Source organism: Nanorana parkeri, unplaced genomic scaffold (genome assembly GCF_000935625.1).
Source record: "Nanorana parkeri isolate BGI_ZX_2015 unplaced genomic scaffold, ASM93562v1 scaffold267, whole genome shotgun sequence".
NCBI classification, from domain to species: Eukaryota; Metazoa; Chordata; class Amphibia; order Anura; family Dicroglossidae; genus Nanorana; species Nanorana parkeri.
The window spans coordinates 1,372,258-1,395,369 of NW_017306535.1; the positions used below are offsets into that span (position 1 = coordinate 1,372,258).

The following is a 23,112-nucleotide window of genomic DNA, read 5'->3' on the forward strand; positions in this document are numbered from 1 at the left end:
ACTTTGTGCATCTTTTCATGATAATTAGGTGAAAAAGAAAATGTTTTGATCTATGTAATCCAACATATTTAGTTAAATAGAATATGTTTACTTACGTCACAATCATACCTGCTGCCTCTGGTGCCTATTTATATTCTGCTGGCAGATCTTTAGTGCACTGGCCGTGCCTATATAGTAGTTTTCCATTGGATTCAAAGGGACCATTTTACAAGCATCTGGCAGGCACAAGGTATACAAACACCAGAGGCAGCAGGCATAATTTCAAGGTAAGTATGAATAGGAAAGCTGAAATGTGTCTATCACAACTTGTAATTGGGCTCATTTTAAATGCTACAAATAACTGGATAATAAGCCTGGACTGTCAAGGCTTCTGTGCCAATGAGATAACCTATTAGACTTCACTAATGCTATCAAGGGGCTGTGTGCAGTAAGACACCTTTAATCTAGTTTTAAAATCTATAAATATCCATTAAATCTATTTTAATATACTGGACATTATCACTAGTATAATTACCTGAAATCTATATTTATTTTATACCTAAAATTTGCTTCACGGACTTTCAAATTCAGTGCTGTTAGTGGAAAATGTTTTGGTACTGGAGGCCAGAATGGGGGTGTCTAGGCATCTTACATATGCTTATTCATAGACAGGTAGACCAGTGACACAAAACTGCAAAGCTGCAATTGTGGTGTCACCATCAATGTTGTGTGATGCAATAGGGGTGTGTGCATCATCAGAAGAATGAATAGAAATATACTGTTTTTGTTCCCAATTATGCAATTAGCTGTTTGACTCAAGGTTAAATAACTTAAATATTTGTGGGTAAGTGTTTCTCATATATAAATAGGGTTATTCACAAAAGGGTGAAGAGTTTGGGGAGAAGGCAGGAGAAATGAACAATCTAGGCCAAAATAGCAGATTTGGAAAATACATAAGCAGTCTCTTGGGCACAGATTCCAAATCCAAGGGAGTAGTGACAAACAATGCAGTGTTTATTGGTGATATTTACTAGTCTCCACAGGTGCTGTACAGTGGTTCACCTAAATGTATAGGAGAAGAACCTACGAGACCTATAAACTCCGAACAGGACTTTCCCAGCCTCCCTCAGCTATGCTCTGCTACAATATATACACTGAGTGGCCAGTTTATTATGACCACCTGACATTTGTAGGCAAATTAGCTATAATTAGCTATAATTTCGTGCTGAAGTTGCTAGAGGGCCAGACCATTATAAATATGGAAGCAGGTTGTTTACCACGACAGTATAAGTGATTTTTTTTCTGAAGATATGGGTAAACAAAGCGATTTAACAGCCTTTGAACGTGGGATGATTGTTGGCGCGACCCATGGAACGAGTATCAGCAAAACAGCAGAATTCGTTAAATGTTCAAGAGATGCTCATTGTTAAAGTGTTTAAAGACTGGACTGTCAGCTGAAAATCTGGGTCTGAACGTGCGAATTGTGGCCGTCAGCGACTAGTCAATGTAAGGGCAGAACGGAGAGTGGCAAGACTGGTACAAGACAACAGAAGGACAACAGTGCAGTGTCAGATTCCTCGCATCACCTTTCACCATCTCGTGGAGTCACGAGGCGGCCCAACGAAGTCATCTCATGGAGTTATCTCGTGGCAAGGAAGTATATAATAATAATCTGGCCACTCGTATATCAGTACATGAACTGGATGTTTATTTCAGATTTAATCTGCTAATGTCTCTTGTGTCTTCAAAACAATGTTATTATCCAGCTCTAATTAAATACATATATCATTAATCTGAGCTACGGCACAATTGGACATGTGTTTTGTGTGGATCTATTTCCAAACCAATGAAAAAGTACTTTGATCAAAGATACTTTTAAGTTTTGAGTTTTTGAGTTTTAAGTTATGAACATGCATTTCCAGAAATGAAACAAACAAGACTTAAAGCTGTGAATTAATTATTAGAATCTTGCCACAGACTTTGACCTTTATTTTCGAATAGAGCAGTGTGACATTATTTGGCAACAAAACTAAATCACTGAGTTAGATGCAAATAATTACATTTTATAATGAGACTTATCAACTTCTTTCACCCAACAATGCTATCAATATTTTATTGGATGGGGTCTATGTTGAATGCTTCCAACTTTTTAGTGTTAACTTGTTCCAGAAAAATGCCTATACTGTTTTTTTTTTACATTTATATGCCCACCTTTAATATTATCAGGTGTGGAAAGATGACCATAGGTGTACCAATTATTGGCAAAGAAAGGTAACCTAATTTGCCAATGATCTGCATATGCAGGGTTATGCACACATATTTCCAAATCTGTTAAAATAGTATAAGTATGTTATAGGGTCTATCGTTTATACAGATGTATTTTGATTACTTTGCCACATTGCCACTTTCCCTACCTGAGATCTTTGCACAGTATGAGACATGTGCCAACTTATTAATACACAAGAAAGGAAGCATGGTTAATGTGGCATTCATTTCTTTGAATGAATTGTGATGTCTGCTTTTTACTTTGACAATTATTTACAGTATTTTGAACAAGTATGGACTGTGCATTGGCTTCTAATATTTATAGATGATCAGGCCCTTAAAGTAACACTATAACACTAAACTCGGGAGTTAAACCTTAACAATGCATTCAAGTACCTTAACTATTAACTATTAAATATTAACTAAAACAAAACAAGAGGGGACGGGGAGTTGTGACCTGACCATGTTTCATTTTACACACAGAATATTGGTGTAACATGAAACGTGGGTCAAAAGGTAAACCTAGCCTTTAACCCCTTCATGACTGAGCTTTTTTTCTGTTTCTGGTCCTTAATGACTGAAGCACTTTATACATTTTTGCTGTGTGATTCTTCCATGACAGTAATATACTTTCTTACTAAGTGCACCCACACATATTATACAGGTGAAACTCGAATAATTAGAATATTGTGCAAAGTTCATTTATTTCACTAATGCAACTTAAAAGGTGAAACTAATATACGATATAGACTCATTACATGCAAAGCAACATAATTCAAGCCGTGATTTGTCATAATTGTGATGATTATGGCTTACAGCTCATGAAAACCCCAAAAACCCCAAATCCACAACCTCAAAAAATTAGAATATTACATGCAATCAATAAAACAAGGATTGTACATAGAACAATATCGGACATCTGAAAAGTACAAGCATGCATATGTACTCAGTACTTGGTTTGGGCCCCTTTTGCAGCACTTACTGCAATTACTTTTGCACAATATTCTAATTTTTCGAGTTTCACCTGTATATTGTTTTTTAGAGGACAGATAGGGCTATGTATTTATATCACATATGTGCGTCTAATGCCTCACTTAGGTTGAATAAAATATAAAAAAAGAGGAAAAAACTTAAAGAAAGTACTTTTTCCGCAGTTTTGATTATTATTGTTTTTTTTAGAATAATAGTACAGCTACAAAAAATGCATTAAAATAAATGCATTTATTTGTCCTTTATTTGGAAACATCTCGCATCCTTAGGATATGAGAATTAGTTTGTACTTCTGGGCCTAAAAACAAAAAGCTAACTTTTTTTTCCCTCTAAAACCTAATAGTGGTTAGGTTAGGTGGCCAAAAAAAGTCACTGTAACTAGGGTTGCACAGATAACAAGTACAGTACTCGGTACAAGTACGAGTACATGTACCGATACTTTTGAGCTACAAGACTAGACTAGAGAAAAATTCAAAAATTAGGAGGCAGCTATCATTTGTAAGGAGCACACAGAGCTCCTGGGATTAGTACATCTCTGTTTTAATGTACTATTTTGTTTTTATAAATATAAATAAAGGGATGCACAGATACCAGTTTTGCAAGTACAAGTACTGATACTTGCCGAGTACTTACAAGTACGAGTACTGATACATTTTTGTTTATTGTCATGTGACAGTTTTTCTAAAACAATACAGACTAATGATTTCAGGACAGTGGTGGAGCGCCAGAGCCAGGTCCCAGCTGCAACCGCTGCAACCCTGGTAGTTCTCTTGAAAATGCCATGTATCTGCACTGGTACTCGAAAAGTATCTGGGCATCCCTAACTATAACTAAGTGTCAATAACTGTCACACTTAGTGACAGCGACATATTTTGAACAACGCCATCATGAGGGGGTTAAATAGAAAAAATAATCCCTTAGGGTGTAAGACAAAGTTGCAGCTCAGCTGCAGATGTTCATTGTAAGAGGTTAATTTGTATACTAATTATAGGATAAAATATATTTGTATATATAATTTTTATTTTGTGAAATTATTTTTATTTTTTCCCTCTTTTATTTTTTACTTTATGCTTCCCCCCCCTTTTTTGTCTATTATATTAAGCAGCCACTATGACTGCTTGGTAATTTAAGTATTTTTTTAATTCTTGGTTATTATTAGGCTGCTTAAAACTTAGAAGCAGTCAATAATAACCTTAGTGACTGAATCTGCAGCATGTCAGATTCAGATGTCACTACAGACTTCTGATGTTCTTAGAACAATCAGAAGTCTGATACAATGTTTTTATTACAATGATACAAATGTTTCATATAGCTACAGATTTCTAGGAAGCATAGAAATATGTAGCGAAATGAAACATTGTATCATTGTACACATCGGGATCTGTACAGAGCTGTCAAAACAGATCCCGATGTGTGCAGAGCTGTCAAAACAGTGATATAGCAGAGCCGTTCCCACGGCTCTGTTGTCACGGTCAGATACTTGATCGCTGACAACGATCAGGTATCTGTAAACGCTTAATTCTTTCATTGATGAAAGAATTAAACTTTTACAAAAACTTAATTCATGTATTAATGGATGCCTCAATACTGATACATCCATTAATGAACAGTAACCATTGATCTTAGCATTTACCGGCTTTTAAAAGCTTCAAAACTGATCATGTATAGTGTACATGGTCAGTCATTTGGGCACTTCATGCTGGGGACGTACAGTGTATGTCTCCAGACATAAAGGGTTAAGACTGATGGAACAGTAATATTTACATACAGTCTCTGTTGCTAGATTGTACATTATGCATTATCTATCAAATGTTACAAATATTTATATAAGCATTGTTCAGTGATCAAGTTAAAATTGACACCAATAGTGGCCCAGACCATCAATTTACATACATGAACAGTAACTTTACAGAGCGTATGCTTCCATCTTAGCTGAAGTGTTTTTTGCAGTTTGCAGTCTTGCTACATGTGCATGACAGGCTATGTTACCCGTATGGGGTGATTCATAACCATTGTGACTTCGGAGAAGTAAACAGATGTAACACACTTCCCAACCACTTACTGGAAAATGCAGTTTCATGCCTGAGTGCATGGGTGTGAGAAGTCATAAAAAATAAAGCTTCTGACTATTCTCGACATTTGAAAACTTAAACTGCTATACACCTAGTCACTTATGTTTTATAGACTCTAACACACAGGTTACAGTGTATTAATGATGATGATATACCTATATATGAACAGGGACTTATTTATCATAAGGTCCTTTTTTACCTTCATCTAATGCAGTAAGGAAAGACAGCAGAACAAAAAGACATCAGTTACATCAAGTTGTTTCTACTTTTTCTTTTTATTTGAATGCTAAGAGGAATCATGAGGACCCCCTATAGCTCTGGTTAACTATATGGTCTAATAATACAGTATCAATGCACGTAAACTAAACATTACACTCTCTCAAATGTTCTGGTTTTATTTTGCTAATAGTTTTCATACAGCATGATTTTTTTTTAAAGGGCGGGCTCCATAAAAAAAGCTTAATTATTGATGTGTTTTATTGACAGCAAGCTAACTAAACAGACAACAGACCCCTGTACATTATTCTAAAAATCATGTATTTCATTTTCAGACATATGCAGAGCGTCTTTTGGGAAGCTTCTCATTGGCAGTTCCCATATTTGTTGCTTTATCATGTTTTGGCTCCATGAATGGTGGGATTTTTGCTGTATCAAGGTGAGATTCTACTAAAACTATGACTGCTAATACAACTGCTAAATACTGTTATTACTATTATTATAAAATGAAATAGGAAAATACAGAACATCTGGCAATGATATGTCGGTTGTACAAATAGATAATGCTATATGTATATGCAGGGCCGCCGTCAGGGGTGTACAGCCGATACTGATGTAAGGGGCCCAGGAACCTTAAATAGGTATCTGCCTTACAAGTGACAGGCAAGGAGGTGGAGGCGGCCTGGCCCCCCGCAGCACCGGAAGAGGCTTCCGGTGTCCCCAGGGGGTCTCCACTGTACATTCGATTTTTAAAGATGGCGGCGCAAACAGCAGCGATCATCTTTAAACCTGGCAAGCGCCAATATCTCATTTAATATATTGCTGAACAGGCAATATATTGAATGAAAATCATTCCCTGGTGGTCCAGTGGGAATCAGTATGATCTGCATCTCTTGCTGATGCAGATTATACTGATTGCTCCCTCGTGGTGCCTCTGCTAACAGGCAGGGAGTGATTAGTATGGTCTGCATCAGCCAGAGTGCAGATCACACTGATCCTTCACTGGACCCAGGGATGCAGCCCCCCTTCTTGCAAAACAGGTAAGCAGGAAAGGGGGACATTTTTCAAATAACTATTTTAATTGTTAATGAGTGTGTCTGATATGTGTGTGTGTGATATGTGTTGATGTGTGTGTTTCATTACACGTGTGTGTTTTTTTTACCACTTCCCGCGGGTTCACGTAACTGTAGTCATCCGCTGGACGTGGTTATACCAAGAACACGGCTACTCCTGAAGCCATGTTCTTGTACCATGTTAAACAGCTGGTGATTGCTGGTTAAATACAAGCGATCCGGCGTCTGTACAGGCGCTGGATCGCTTGTACGGTGCGGCGCCGTGTCCCCCTCCTCCACGGCCGCTGGTGCCACCGTCAGCTTCCTGGGCTCATCTGTCCCTCGTGTGAGCCCAGGCCGCGTGTGGAGGTTCTCCCCTGACAGATTGGAGGATAGATCAGCGGCTTCTAACTAATAGCAATAGCAAACTAGCTATTGCAACCGCCCACTGCTGCTGTCAATCAGCAGAGGGGACCTGAAGTTCTCCATCAGGTCCCATTCTAGTGATTGACAGCAGCAGAGGGCGGGTGCAATAGCTAATTTGCTATTGCAAAGTGAAATAGCCAATAGGAATCTAGTATTCCTATGGTGTTTTATTTTTATTTTTTATTCTGACGACAGCAGAATCGCCTGGCCAATAGAAAACAGTTGGGCAGAGCTAGCTGTCACTGCTAGCTCCGCCCAATCGTTTTCTATTTTCTGCTTTTTAAACAGTTTTTCTATTCTGCTCGGTACCACAGAGGAGCAGAATAGCCGAGCCGAATGGCGCTCGGCCCGACCCGAAGCCAGCCACAGCAAAGCGATTTTAGTCGGTTTACGGCTGAAATCAGCCGTACAAGCCTGAAGTGAATAGCCGAACAGCCGAACAGCCGAACAGACCCTTTTGTCTTCAGTGCAGTGGAGGCAGATACCAGATTTAAGAAATGTAATGGCAGCTATGACAAATAAGGGGGCAAATTAGAGGGTGATTGGAGCACACCACTGTAGCAATCAAGTGTGTGGTGATATGCCACACACAAAGGGCAGCTCTATCTGTTTCAACAACAAGTATCAAACCAAAGTCACCAATTCACCTTACCCCATTAGTTTTCCCCTTCAGCTATGTTTACAGTGCAGTGGATCTAGTCACCATTAGGAAATGTGGTAAAAAGATTCCTTGTCATGCAGATGAAATGTCACTTTTGAAACCTGCTAAAATTTCCTCCTCTTCATCACCACCAACCTTCCTCACCGCCAGCACCCCAACCCTCCTCCTCCTCACCACCAGGACCTCAAAACGTCTCCTCAACTTGGAGGAGAAGGAGAAAAGGGGCACATTAGCAGGCAAAAAATGCATGACAGATGAAGGAGTAAAATAATGCAATAACAGCACTCCAAAATAAAGTGGCTGCTATGCACCCCATGAGCAACAGGGAGGATATGCCTTTTGCTGCCGACTTGTCTAATTGAGATGCTGCTTCCACTAATAGACCTCTTTCTATATGCAGCCTATTCAAGTCCTCAGATATACATGTGCATGTGCACATTTAGCCCATAAACACGCAAATCCTATTTGTGGAATATTTTAGGGAATAATAAGAGATACTGTATGGGGATAGGATGGCGGTTTGACATTCTGTGCTATGAAATGTCCAATTTATATGACATTGAGAGTTTTAGGTTTATGTTTTATTTTGGGTGAATAAACTTTCCTATAGCTTTTAGATCTCTTGTGGCTGCTACTTCCACAGTTTAAATCAGGCCTATTACCGCTATATGCAAAAAAAAACCTGGTATCACAGCTAAAACTGCCTAAAGAAGTATTTTTCTAGTTTAAATACATATTATAAGGATGTTGCTGCTGTATTTAGGCCAAGTTAAATGTAAAAGTTAATGAAGAAATTTCAGAGGCAAAATATGTGATGCCAAAATATGGTGTCACCAATGATGTTTGTGAGAATCGTACTCTTCACAACGTAAAGACGTCTGCCAAGCATAGAAAAGGAAGGAAAGGTACACAAACAAGTACCCAGCTCTCTGTGCCCTTTGTTTGACAATCATTTGCCTATGAGCCTTGAAAATGGGCAAAATTGATTTCAAGATTCACCCCCCTATAGACATAAATGGGATTCAGATTTAAGTTAGCAATTTCTGGACTTTAAGATGGGTTTAAAGAATGACCCACAAACCAAAACCAGGCACATACGCTCCTCCCTCATTAATGCAACTGGAACTCTTTCAATATTTGGTTTGGCACTCCTTTGGTGGTGTTACGCTTTTGAATAAATTTTGAATTATTTTGCAAAGGCAGCATACATTTAAAAACAGATCCTGAATAGTCTTAATATCTGTTTTACAATACTGTGATGTTGTCTCAGTCTAACAGGGGTCTCCAAGCATTCTCAATCAAACAATAAATCTTACAATTGCTACGAATAAGAGCTCTTGTTTGGGGTTGGCATTTTCCCAATCCAGTTCAGTAAGAGTAGGATGTGGCTAAAGACATGTCTGTTTATTTTATTGTATTGCTCAATAGGGTTGATTTACCAAAGGAATTGAGTGTCCACTTAGCACAATGGATAACTGAGGCACAGATTCACCTTTTTTACTCAAAATTCCCTTTGCTATGTGAACAGTCTCTATTCCTTTTAGTAAATCAGCAACTGTGTATTGACAGATGTTATTCTAACCAAATTCAAGTTCTAATACCTATTCTAAACAAGAAACTTTGTTTCTTGGTTAGATAATTGTTTGCTTACATAGCCTTTTAAATTAATCAAAATTCAGTGTGGAAAATGTTCAAACCTGGAGAAAGGAAAATTGGCTGTATTGTCCAACATAATGCATACCCACCTTTCAGTTATACAGTATATGACAAATTGTATAATATTTATTTATTATTTCTGGATATAACAATATAAACATCATGTTGTGACACTCTCATGGGAAGAAAACTAGACAAAATCAACAACAACAAAAAACAAGAAAAATATTCATAGAACATCCACCATACATTTTCCATTAGTGCTAAAACCATTCTTCCCCTGTATATGACAAATTGAATAAAAAGTTTAAACTTATTTGCTAAATTATATGAATCCACACACAATTGTTTTCCTTCAGTTTTCATGCATATGTATTTTTTAAAGGTGTATGGTGTGTTTGTAAGTAAATATGTACTCCTAATTCAGTACAGCAATATATGTGGTGGTAATAATTTCGGTTAACAATTAACAATACAACACATTTCATTTGTTACCATAATTCTGAGAGTAGCAATGTGAAGTGTTAAATGCATAATTCATTGTTTTTTTCCATCAGGATGTTTTTTGTTGCATCTCGAGAGGGTCACCTTCCTGAGATCCTTTCCATGATTCACGTGCACAAGCATACTCCATTGCCAGCTGTCATTGTTTTGGTAAGCTGCATAACCATGGATCTTTATCTATGTTTATTTATTATCAGTCACTATGAGAGGCCTTTGAAATGTAGATTACTGGGATTTGTTTTTATATCTTACACTGTATTATAACATACACTTTTTCTCCTACTATAAAAATGTTTATCCAGATGCTCACATTGTAGAGCAGGTTGTTTTATGAACAGAAAAAGTATAATACAACACAGATGAAGTATCTCTTAATAGAGCAGACTTTTCTTTAATAAGTGGTATAATGGCGTATGGTTTGTTCACTGCAAGTGAACACAGCTCAAGTGGAACTCAAACATTACAACATGAAAGTATTCATGCCATATTTGTCATGGACCATATATAGAAAATTCTTACCACTGTTTAGTGGTTGTTTAAAAATGAAACTGGAAAACCTTAACAATGTATTCAGAAGAATACTTGTAAAGAATAACACATTATTTGACAGGTAAAATGTTCTTATATATAGTTATTTAAAATGTGCATTTGCTTCAAATTACGTGTTATTTGAAATGGCCTTAGAGGGTCATTCAGGTATCAGTTTCCCTGAATGCTCAGCATTCATAGCTAAACTCTCTTTTTTAGCTTTGCATATATTAGGAAAAGTAAGAACCTCTGACATGATTTTACTGTTGTCTGAGTCCCTTTTGGGAGATTTCCCCACACATTCTGTCTAAGTGACATGCTGTCTAAGTGACATGCTGTCTAATTCTAATATCGGTTTTTGCCAGGACAGGGAGCTAGTGAAAATCTACAGATTTACAGTAACAGATGGCTAAGTCTAGTTCTCAAAGTGCACAGGTGTTGGAAACCAATAACAAGATACTGTATAGGTGGTATTCAGTGCCCAGCCGCCTTCGGGCATTTATTCCGGGTCATGCTGGCTTCTGCTTCCAACATTGTGGAGAAGTGGGCTACTTTATGCACATATGGTGGCAGTGCCCAAAAGCTCAATCTTTTTGGACTCAAGTTTTTGATTTTTTTTTTCCAGTTTACTAGATACAACGCTGACACTAGACCCGATGGTGGTTTTGCTTAACTTCCCTCCTGCTGGGCTTTCACGCAAACAACGTAAATTCCTATTGCATTGTCTCACTGCTGCCATGCAGACGGTGGCAAAGTTGTGGATGTCTCTATCGCTTCCCTCGAAGTAAAGTGTAGATTTCATTGGACCATTGTTAACGAAAGACTCTCGGCCCGTCTGGCAGATAAGGTCCCACATTTTTTACAAATTTAGGATCTATGGATCCAGTATTTGCATTCTCATGATCTTGAATGTCCCCTACTTGCGCTCTAACAACATGTAGAAGACTTTGCCACCCTTGAACCCAGTACCAGGAGTGGAGTCACCCTTGTCTATTTCTTTTTCTCTCATTTTGCTTCTTTCTGATCTTTCTTTCGCTTCCCCCATTTTCTTTTCCCCCGCTCTTATCTGCATTTATTTCATGGTGGCTTTTCTGTTGCTCACTTTTTTGCATCGCCCTACTTGGTTTCCTGGGATATACCCACATTTCATCATTTTATGCACAGACTTGGTCCACTGATAAATCTCTGGTACCCTGTTCATTTCTCCCTATCCTTTGAGTTTTCACTGCTCAGTGGTGATACATCTTTGTTATTTTGTTCATTGTATTGTGTATCCCAATTTGTGTAACAAGTTTGTTTCTGTGCTGTTCACATTTACCTTCTTATGCTGTTATACTTTGTTTTTAAAATTTTATAAAAATTATTGAACTTACAAAGTAAACAGTAACAACCAAACATATGCTCTTACCTTTCTTCTTCATATTGAATAAGGCATTTATCACTCAGCAGGTTACTTTTGTTACTTCAATTTTTAGCACCGGACTTGTGTTCCATCTATCTATCCCTAACATATAACCCTGTTTCCCCCCTAACCTTAACACCTAACTCACCTCCTGAAATTAACATTTACCACTTAAGCTCTCTCTAACACCAAAATATAACCTCTAACCTAAATCTGATAATAATCCTTAACAGTTTAACATTTAGCCCAAACCTAAACCTTAAAATGAATGACCTAACATGAAATGTAACAATTAAAAGGAACCCCATTCAGTATCCCAATATATTCTTTCCCCTTACCTTCACACTTAACCTAACCCTTACATATATACCCCTACCTCCTGACCTTAAAACTAGCTATAATTTAAATCATAACCTCAAAAATAAAATCATCACCTAAACTTTCAATTGATCATGAACTTTCACCTGAACTATCAGGCCAGTACTCACCTCACCCGGTGCCAATTTATTTTGCTGCCAAAAGCATAGCTCAGGAAAATTCTTCAATTGCTGTTTGTGTCTCCGATGGACAGGTAGTGAAGGGAATTTTTCCTCATCAGGGGTCACAGACCACAGACAAATCCTGACAGAGGTTCTAATCCTTTCTTGTTTTATCAAAAACTAAAGAAAAGTTTGTCAGGTTGTGGACCCAAACACCAAAACCAATCCTAATTCCAAACAGACCTGCAAGTACTGTTTAAGGTAGTATTAAACTCTCAATCTTTTTATCAATAATTAATCCAGATCAAACAAATATACATTGCCCAGCAAAGGATTTCTTTAAGTTGTTTTGCCCAAACACTAAGGGCTAGTTCACACCACAAACAGTGCGTTCCGGCCAGATTTTGTGCCGAATCGATTTTGGTCCCGTGCAGTCAGAAAAAATGCTACATGCACTTTTGGAATGCATGCATTGATGTGCCACGCATTTAGGTGGGTGATCGCACTGCGGCTGGGGGTGTGTGGCTGTGGTGCTATTGACTTCAATGCACCAACACGCCCCCTCCCATCCCTCAATGCAGGGAGCCGGCAGGGATGTGATCCAGTGCGTTCCGTGTCTGGAACGCTTTCTTTGTGGTGTGAACTAGCCCTTAAAGTTATCATGTTTCCGAACAGCTCTAACTCTCACCTCAGCTTCCCTGAATTTCCAGTCCAGTACAAGATTACAAGATACAGATCAATCTCCATCTGTCCATCTACTAGCTTGGAGAAAGGAGGAGTTGCCTAGGACAGTGGCTTGCCTTGCTGTGCCTGTGTGTTTGTAGAGACACACAGCTTACTAGCACACACAAGGGTGGCTCATTAGGACTCTGCAAGGGAAAGGAGCCACCCTAAAACAGGATATCAGGGTCAGTGCTGACAGCTGATTCTGTAGGAAACTAACATTGTTAAACATCAAGAAGCAGCATCCATTGTAGGTGATTTAATCAGCATTTGAAATAGTTTAACCTTTTGACTTTAACAACCCAGTCCACAACCTCATCTTTCTTATCTTGCTTAATATTTACCAAGCTTTTCAGGTGTCTTGAGGATGTGGGTTTTCCATGGTGCAAGCTGTGAAACCATGCAGAGCAAAGCAACAGGTTTGCTTTCATGTCCCACTCTACAGAAACACATATGCAACATTCCTTTCAGCTTCTCATTCCATTAAGCCTCTCAAGAGGTATAGATATAAATAAAAATGAAATCTTTCACAAAGATGGTATACGTCTATGACAATGAGCCTTCACTTGTGCCCACTTTCTTATATTAAAATGATCCTTCACAGCCACTAATATCACAGTCCTAGCTTGTTGTCTGCGCTTTCAAGATTATCTAGATAGTGTAAAATTCTGAAGCCCAAACAGATTTTTTTGCTACACAAAGCCTGAACCTTATTGCTTTTACAGTTGACATTATGTTCAATGAAGGGCAGTTAAAATGTATCTAAACTCCAAAATAAAACTTAAATATATGGCAGCTTATTCATTATTGCATTTTTAGTCAGTTACAATTTCTCTGCAGGATATCATTTTTTGTACTTAGCAATCATTCCAGCTATTGCATTATCTGAGGCTTCTGGCCTCAGTGTGACAATATTCCCTGTATGTGTCCATGAATGAACTGGACTACACCGTGGCTACCATTTGCTGTCCATAGAAGAGCTGCCAAGGTAATTCTTAAGCGGACCAGTGTACACAAACAGAAAACAGTTACTGGTTGTCAAATAATTTAAAATATCTGTCTCACACAGTGGTTTATCACTGAGGGTTTAATGTTACTTTGAAACATTATTTAAACTTTTATTAATTAACCCTTGATAGACTTGGGACTCTCTTTATGTTATAGTCAGGGCCAGATTTTCCACAAGGCCACCAAGACCCGGCCTCGGGGCGACAGGGAGTAGAGGGGTGGCAGGTGTGTGGAGTTTCTATCACCCAATGCCCAAGACATGCAGTTCCAGGTGCCGGACAGGTAGTTTTTTTTTACATGTAGCCCTGCTTTGGGCAATCAGAGCTAAATGTAGAGCAGGGAAGCTGCAGCTAATTTTATACAAGTGATCCTGGCGATGCCACTGAGATCACTTGTAATTAGCCTGTTCCTCTGTCCCTCCACCACCCCCCTCCATAGTCCGCCCCCACCTCCGACTTCCTCTGTGTGCTGGCCACATTTCTCCTGCTCTGGTTTTTGGGGTGTCCTGCTCTTCTGGGGGACCCGGGACCACAGCACATTCGTTCAGGATGGAGAACAGGGAGCAAAGCGGAGAACATCCGTTCTCCGCTCTGCTCCGTGTAAACACTGAGTCAGGAGAGCTGCACTCACAGCCTTCACATCTCAGCTATCACAGATGCTCCAGCACAGTGCTGTGCTACTCCTGTAGTAGTTTAATAAAGAGAACCTGTCACCTCCAAATCCTATCACATAGGTGCTTGTTAGCAAGTAAAACATACAAATTAAATAATAAAAGTGCTAAAAAGTAAAAAAATATAAAAAAGTAAAAGATAAGATAGATAAAAAATTAAATTAAAAAGTGATAAAAAATGTAAAAAAATAATAATGAAGAAAATAAATAAAACCAACCCTGCTGTCCCCACCATCTGGTTGCCATTCTCCATTGGGGAGTTGGCAGGGAGGGGGGCACATTGAGGAACCTGGCCTTGGGGCAGCAGAGAGAGAAAATCCAGCACTGGCAATAGTGACATACAAGCACTGAGATAACAGTACAGGTGATCTTCACTAGCAGACAGATGGCTGTTCGCTAATAAATAACATCAGAAATTCCAAGTTTTCCAGTAGTAATAAAACTGGGGACTATGGGAAATCTACGGGAGTGCAGGATCTAATAGGAATTCCTCTTTTGACACCAATGTACTATAGGTGATTTAAAGAAAGACATGGCTTAAAAAAAAGCAAATTTGCAGTTTTATAAATAGCACAGTGCCTTATCCTTTATGCCCTTCACGTGTGAAAATCTAAAGCAACACCAGTATACAAGGTTAATATTGAAAAGCAGTAAAAGTAGCTTTATAATATAATATAAAAAATATAATTAGTGAAGTGTTGTGTAAAATTTCCATCTTGCGTTTTTTAAAATATAGCCCTCTTAGTTTCTAAATTAATTGGATGCACTTTTACTTAAAAACATCCCTTATTTTAAGCATGGTGACAACAAGCTATTAATAGTTATCGACTGTCCCTTTTAACTGTGTGTCATGCTTTTTTAGAGGCCTAAACGTGTCCATATTGGTTAGAAAGAAACTGATAAATCATTAGTGTGGTATTACTTGTGCTCCTTTCATTATTTTATTGCATGTGAAGGCCATGCAGCCTCATGCTGTTATCAGTTTTACTGGCAGATTTGTGCATCTGCTTCTGGTATTTAACTCTCAGAGGCAGAAAAGTAAATCAGTTCTTATTAGTGCTTCTTCCCTGGGATTGTGTGGATGGAATGGGAATGATTATTTCAGGCTCTTTCTCAGACATGAAGTCTTTTGAAACAGAGGTATGACTAATAAAACCTAAATTTGCTTAATTGGAAGTGAAGTAAAACTCTATCGTCTGAGAATTCGCAATGGGCTCATCAGAGACACCTCTGTAATGAAGGAGACAAACAAGTGTACACATTTATAATGGAAAAAGACTAGTCAGTAAATTGATTCTGTGGTTAAAAGCATGTTTTATAGGCAAAAAGATGAGACATAAAAATATACGCATTGAGAAATAGCTAGAAAAATAAGTTACCGCTGTGGGGATTGTATATAGAAAGAACATCATATACCAGCTAATAATTGCGTAGCAGAAGAAAAAGGGACAAAACGTTCTTTAGATATAAAACTGTGCCTAAAAACGATGGCCATGATTTTAAATAAGTTCTTAAACAAAATATGTTTACATTAGTTTTCTTTATTTTCACTGATTATAAGGGGCAGAAAAATTGCAGGTGTTATGAGCATTTTTGTGCTTTTCAATTACTGCTTATTTATTCTTATGTATACAGCTGATCCATTGTCACGTTGGCCATTGTTGGCAATTAAAGTGATATTAAATTCAAAAGGGGTTTAAGCTATTCCACAAGCTGGTTAGATCACTTGCAATGGATGCTGCTTCTTGATGTTCAGGAAACTAAAACATATGCAAATGTAAAGCTACACTGCCATGTCAAGACACATCTTCAAAATGGGGTCTCTAACTCTAAATTATCTGAGCTACAAATAGGTAATATATAGTAATGCACAATTTGGACGTTGCCTATTCTTTCTGGTACATCAACACATTATCATTATTATTACACAGGAATTATATAGCACCAACAGTTTACGCAGTGCTTTACATGTGGGATGATAGAAACCAGTTCAAGACAAAAGGGTTAGCAGCGGCCTGCTTGTAAGAGCTTACATTCTAAAAAGGTAGCGATAAGTGATACCAAAGGTAATAGCTGCAAGGGGATGAGTTGATGGAAAAAGTAAAAGTTCAGATTGAGTTTTAGAGGGTTATTCACAAAGCTGCCGAAGGCAGCCGAGGGAATAACCCAGCCGAAGTGAAGGGAGCCGAACAAAGTTATTCACTATTTGGCTATTCACTTCTGGCTTGTACAGCTGATTTCAGCCGTAAATCAGCTGAAATCAGCCATACATCGTCTGCCTTTGGTCAGCCAAACATGCCCTGCATGTTCGGCTGAGCTGAAGTGCAGAAGGACTTCGACTCACTTGCTGCCATTCGATCTTATTCTCATAGGGGCCGAACGCCAGTGAGTGAATAGCCGAATGCCGCCGCATAGTTAGCCTGACTAACTATGTTACTATGCCCAACTGTTTCCTATTGGTCGCCACCTGCTAGAGTCTTCTAGCAGGTCCCGGCCAATTAATAAGAACTGGGCGGAGTTGGCCATGATGTCACGGCCGGTTCCACCCAGTTGTTATTGTTTAATGACAGATCAGCATCCCCAGGTCATTTGGGAATGCTGATATGTTATTACAACTGGGCGGAGTGAGTCGTGAGATCACGGCTGGCTCCGCCCAGCTGTCATTTGTGGGGAGAACGGCCGGCCTTCGGCAGGCCGTTCGCCCGCTTTGGCTGTCACTTCGGCTCATTCTAGCAGAAGCATATGCCTTCGGCTTGGCTGAGGCGCTCGGCCACCTTCGGCTGCTGTACGGGCTATACCGAATAGCCCATACAGCAGCCCTCCGGTGGCCAAAGAGAGCTTAAGGATCAGCCGCAGCTATGTCTGTATCATTTGGCTCAATAGTGAATAACCCCCTTAGAAAGTGGTGTGAGATCCATACTGATATCTCATTTAGTAAATTATTTATGTGCAAGGAGACTAAAGGGATGAGTGGAGGAGTAGAGAGATAGTTTTGGGTATAGTAAGTATAGCGATGGTATTGGAGGCCATGAGAAGCTATTAAGTGACCAAGCGAGGACGTGTAGATAGAGAATAGCAGGTTCTAAAGACAGGGCCTCGGGGAACTCCTTCAGAAAGGGGAAGAGTAGTGAAGAAGTAGATGGCACTCAAGGAGTGTTATAATGGGTAGGAGGAAGACCAAGAAAGAGCAGAGTCTTGGAGGCCAAGAGAGTGAAGGTCATTAAGGAGGAGCAGGCGGTCAACCGTATCAGAAGTAGCAGAAAAGACTAATAGTATAAGCAAGGATTAATGCTGTTGAGTTTACCGGTTAATTAGCCATAAGCGAGTTTAAGGGTAATTACAGTGGATTGTGAATGAAAGCCAGACTGCAAGGGAGATAGTTGTTAGTTATTATTAGGTAGCAGCTCAGACAATTGTAGACTGGGTGTTCTAGAATTTTAGAAGGACATGGGAACAGGGAGATGCGTTTTAAGTTGTTTAGACTGGTGGGGTCCATACATTTTAAGTATGGGCATGACCAGTTTATGTTTTAGAGGGGAAGATGTCAGTAGAGGGGGGGAGATTGATGATGTGGGTTAGAGAACATAGAATAGAGCAAGAGCATAACGGAACATGGTTTCAGGGGGCATGTGGTTAGGTAGGATTAAAAAAGTTTAGCAACCTCCTCTGTAGTAGAAGAATAAAAAAATGTGGTATTGAATTTGGTGGTAGACATGATGAACAGTGGTGTTTTACTGACTACCCACACTTGACACTGGCAATGCAGCAAAGAGTATAGGAGGAGAGGGGAGCAAACTGGCACTTAATGAGATTGCTATGTTTACACTATACATCCCTGGATGGGACCACTACTAAGACTTGCTAAAGGAGTTACGGGAGAGGAATAATGATTCTCTAGACAGCCATGCACCTGTAAGGTATGTTATCCCTATGTACCTTAGGGGAACTTGAGTTCAATCTGCTATACTTTCCTCACTATGCAGCACTGCAGCTTAATGCTGTGGAATTACCATAGTAGCCGGAAATAGTGCTTTTCTATACCAGTCTGTTCCCATATGGTAAGTCCTCATCTGTAGAGTCCTCATTCACATGCTGCTTGGTTTGGGACATTATTAACCACACAAGTGATACTATATATTTCATTTACAGGATTTTTGTGCGGGAAGGTTTTATATATTTTGTTCTTGCCAAATTAAACAACCCTGATACTTTTACCATTTCTACTTAAGTATCATTTCGGTACAAGTATTTCCATGTGCCCCCCTGGCCTGTGACTTCAGCCCAGACTTTAAGGCAGCTGAAAACACCAATGTGTGTCTGCATCACATCTAACAAAAAAAAATGGCAGCCACTCAAATCAATCTATAACTATCAGAGGAACGGTTGATCTCAGCAGGACAGTATGTGGAACGTAACACAAATCTCCAGCATTTGCGTAAGCATAAAAATTTAATTACGGTATACAGTTTGATGCATACATTTGCAAATACTTGTGAAACCACACCTGGTCAAGGCATGCCTGTAAAGTGTGCTTGTAACTCTTATTGATCTGAGCTCCAAACAAGGGGCATATACAGTATATATACAGTATAAAACCTTTTCAATGAGAGCATTTCACTGGCCAGCAAGTGAGCCCTCATTGGACATGGGTTACGAGTTCACTGAATCTGGCAGAGCAGAAATAAAGGGAGATGTTCCTCTTTCTTTTCTTCCGGGTGGCAAAAAGAACATGTGCATAACAAGAGTCAAGGGGGGTGATTTACTAACCTAAACACACGCACGCACAAGGTGCGTGTGATTTTTACACAGCATAACGTATTTATCAACCAAAAAGTCTCTAAAAGCATATTTCCACTAATGCCATATATGGAAAAATCATGCACATGATGCATATATAATGCTGCTTCACAGTTTAGACAAAAATGGTTAGGTCATGCATTTACATTCCTGCATTCATCAACGCAAGCAACACAACATAGAGCTAATTTACACAACATCACCTTGCAAATTCATGCTTGGCTTTGCACAACACACCTGCTGGGTGTGTACACACTACAAAGGTGTTTAGATTCCACCCATAGATCATGCTGGGAGGGAACACACTACAGAGGTGTATACATGTTTGGGGTGTGTTTATAAGGTTAGTAAATCAACCCCAAGGAGTCAGTGAAGGAAGGATAAAGATGACAGCTTTGGAGGTTGAACTATCAAAATCAAGACAGTAATGGGAGCTCCTATATATTGTAGTTATAGGGATCTTTCTTTCCACTTTTCAGATATAAAAAATACTTATTAGATGAAAACGGCTTTAATACTAACAGTAACTGTTACAGAGGATGGAAATAATGTTTGTTTTTTCCCCCAATATGTTCTTTACAATACATTTAAAATATTTATGATGTCAGTAAATATTTACCTTGCTTAAAAATAATCCTCTTGAATTAATATCACCAAAATGTGGATTAGCTTTAAAGTCAATGAATGTTAATACTAGAATAATATATTTTTATACTGTCTTCTACTGCCTCATATTCAGTTTAGTTAAGTTACCTTCAGTAAAAACGGATGCTGCTTTTTTTCATGAATTTCTTGTTAGAACACATAGGTTTATAAACATCTTACATTATATTCCAGAACATTTGAATACAGCATACCTGAGTTTATATTTATAGTGGCTTTAAAAATAAAAAGTGTCATTTATAATAAAGCTTTGCAGAAAAGTCAGAATAACAATCAAGTAACCATTTAATAGCCCGTTTCACATATAAAAATAATTCAGGCATTGCTTCGGGATGGATTAAGAAGCATCTGAAGAACATGCTATCAGGAGACGAGCTAAGCCTATTGAGTGTGGAGCATACGCAGATGTACCCATAAGTCTACCTTGAAATTAGAAAGTCTGTGGATTAAGTACTTTCTCTGGATTTAAGGCAGTCAGAATAGTGGCAGCATTGGTAGACCAAATGCTCATTGTTTTGACCTTGAATTCTTGCAGTAATAGGTTTGTGAAATAGGAACTTAGAGTGTCAAAAATGTATTTAAAAAATGTAAACTGAAACATTAGAGCTACAGAGAGAACAAAAACAACAGAAGGAGAAAAGGAAAAAACAACCACAATAGTTTTATAACAATAATAATAACAACACTCACCGCCATCAGCGACATTTTGTCAACATTTTTATATTGTAGTGATAAAATGATAAAAAAATAGCAGGCATTCCTTAGTAACTTAAAAGAAACAAAAAACAATGATGCACACTAATATACAGCAACCAAATAGTGTTTTATTTTTTTATAACTGTATTCAGCCTTTGGAAGCTGCCATGTTGCTCTGGTTGTTGTGCATCACTTTCCTTTGCACCACTTGATTCACCAAAGTAAACTGGACATCTGTGAATCAATATTCTACAGAAGGTGCAGTGTTAGTGTTGGGTGTTAGTTTTGGGGTCTGGGATGGGATTGCCATGTAGTTTTAAGGTTAAGGTTAAAGTGTTAAGGGGGGAGTTAAAGGTCTCACCATAGAGGGTTCTGTTTAGTGTTACAGTAAAAGTTAAAGTTACTCCGTCACCAGAGTGTCACATATTAAAAAGGACAGCCCTGTTAAGAAGATAATCTAGACTTATCTAGCTGCCAGCCTGTGTTTTGAAATGCTGCCTCTTCCCCTACCGCTGCAGATATTCAGCCCTTCTGAGTCAGTTAAGAACCTGATTACCTTCCGGTACTTCCTCCTACCAGCTTGTGAGTCCTATAGTAACATAGGAGTTGGTGAGTGGAAATACAGTGTGTGGTGAGAGGAGCAAATATTCATACATAGAACACTGAAGTAGGGAAAATGTGCTGCCTTGATCCACCCACTGTGGAGCAGTAAGTGAAGTGATGGGTATGGATTGTGGAGTTTTGAGTCTCTAAAGAAGAGTTTTTTTATAATATCAACATGGTTGTTCATCTAGTATTAATACAGTTCAAGCATGGCATTGAGAAAATAGCTACATGTCTTTGTTGTACATAAGTACAGAAATACAGTGCATGGTTCACCATTGTTCCATATATATACACACAGTATATATGTATGTATATGCTGAAAATGTTTTCTGATTTTTTTCTAAGGGTTTTATTTTTTATACAGCTAAATATGCAACATTTAAAAAAGAGTATGAGAGGATTGCTAAGGGTTAGTATTATTATTTTCAATGCCTACATCCTCTGATGTTGAGAACAGAATGATACATTGTAAGCGTGGTGACACATTACTTGTGAAGTCATATTGTAACATGCTTACCTTCTCTTCATTCCGGCACCAGCAGGTGGCGCTGCCTCCTGATTTGACTCAGAGCCAGCGTCATACACCTTCCTAGCTGGCTTAAGCCGAGGAATTCAATTCTCATGCTGGCAACAGAGCTCTCTTACCACTTCCATCCTTACTTTGCAAACTCACAGAAATTCTTATACCTTGGGCTTCCCTGCACTCCTACTTGCTCTCCACCCTGAACTCACCTGAGCTGTTAATGCTTTGCATCCTGAATCCTGTGCAACTTCCTATGGAGTCAGACTTCGCTGAAGCTGAACCCTGCCTTGCCCTGGAATCCTGAAGTTCATCTAGGAGCTTGGCCAATGAGTTTCCTGCACGTTGTTTCCAATAGCAGCCGCTCCCAGTCAGCATTAAGTATATATTACACTACTCAGGAATTTCAGTTCCCTTTCTGTAAACTTCGACTCGAAAACGGCTAATGCTGTGCATTTGACCTGCTTCAATCTCATTCGCAAGTATACCCCCTTATTGATTCTGTGTACATATTCATGAACTGTGTCTATAAGGAATTCTGTCAGTTACACTTATTTCAAGCCAAGTGACTTTGTGTTCTCCCGATCCACAACTAGATATTCCACACTGATCATGCATACTCAATCATGAACTGTTTTTTTTAAGATACTTCAATCTTTCGTTAAATGGAATTCTGGTTTTGGCCGCCTATATACCAGCACCATAGACTAAAGGGTGTATTAACTAAGCTGCCGTAGGCAGCCGAGTGAATGACCGAACTGAAGTGAAGTGAGTCGAACACTGTTCGGCTATTCACTTCAGGCTGGTACGGCTGATTTCAGCTGTACATCAGCTTAAATCAGAAAATACATTGGCTTGCTTCGCATGGCTTCGGGTTGGCCGAACATGCTCAGCATGTGCGGCCGACCCAAAGTGCAGAAGGAGTTCGACTCAGCCGATCCAACATCTGGATCGGCTGAGCCGAACCTCCAGCAGGCTACTCACTGCTGTTCGGCCTATTCTTATAGATGCCGAACAGCAGTGAGTGAATAACCCAATGCCGCTGAGCGGCATTCGGCTCGGCTGTTCTGCTCGGTCCCTCAGAGGGACCGAGCAGAACAGAAAAATAGTTAAGAAAGTTAAAAAAAGTAAATAGAAAACGATTGTGCGGAGCTAGCAGTGACAGCTAGCTCCGCCCAATAGTTTTCTATTGTCCGGCG

The 23,112-nt window shown here is 39.0% G+C and overlaps 1 protein-coding gene across 1 annotated transcript in view; it reads left to right on the forward strand.

Annotated features, from left to right (window-relative positions):
• Positions 1 to 23,112, forward strand: part of SLC7A11 (solute carrier family 7 member 11) — a 219,770-nt gene that overhangs the window by 151,856 nt on the left and 44,802 nt on the right. The window contains exons 8-9 of the mRNA XM_018557096.1: positions 5,858 to 5,961; positions 9,875 to 9,971. Coding sequence (XP_018412598.1) covers positions 5,858 to 5,961; positions 9,875 to 9,971 — 201 coding nt within the window. The remainder of the gene's footprint in view (positions 1 to 5,857; positions 5,962 to 9,874; positions 9,972 to 23,112) is intronic.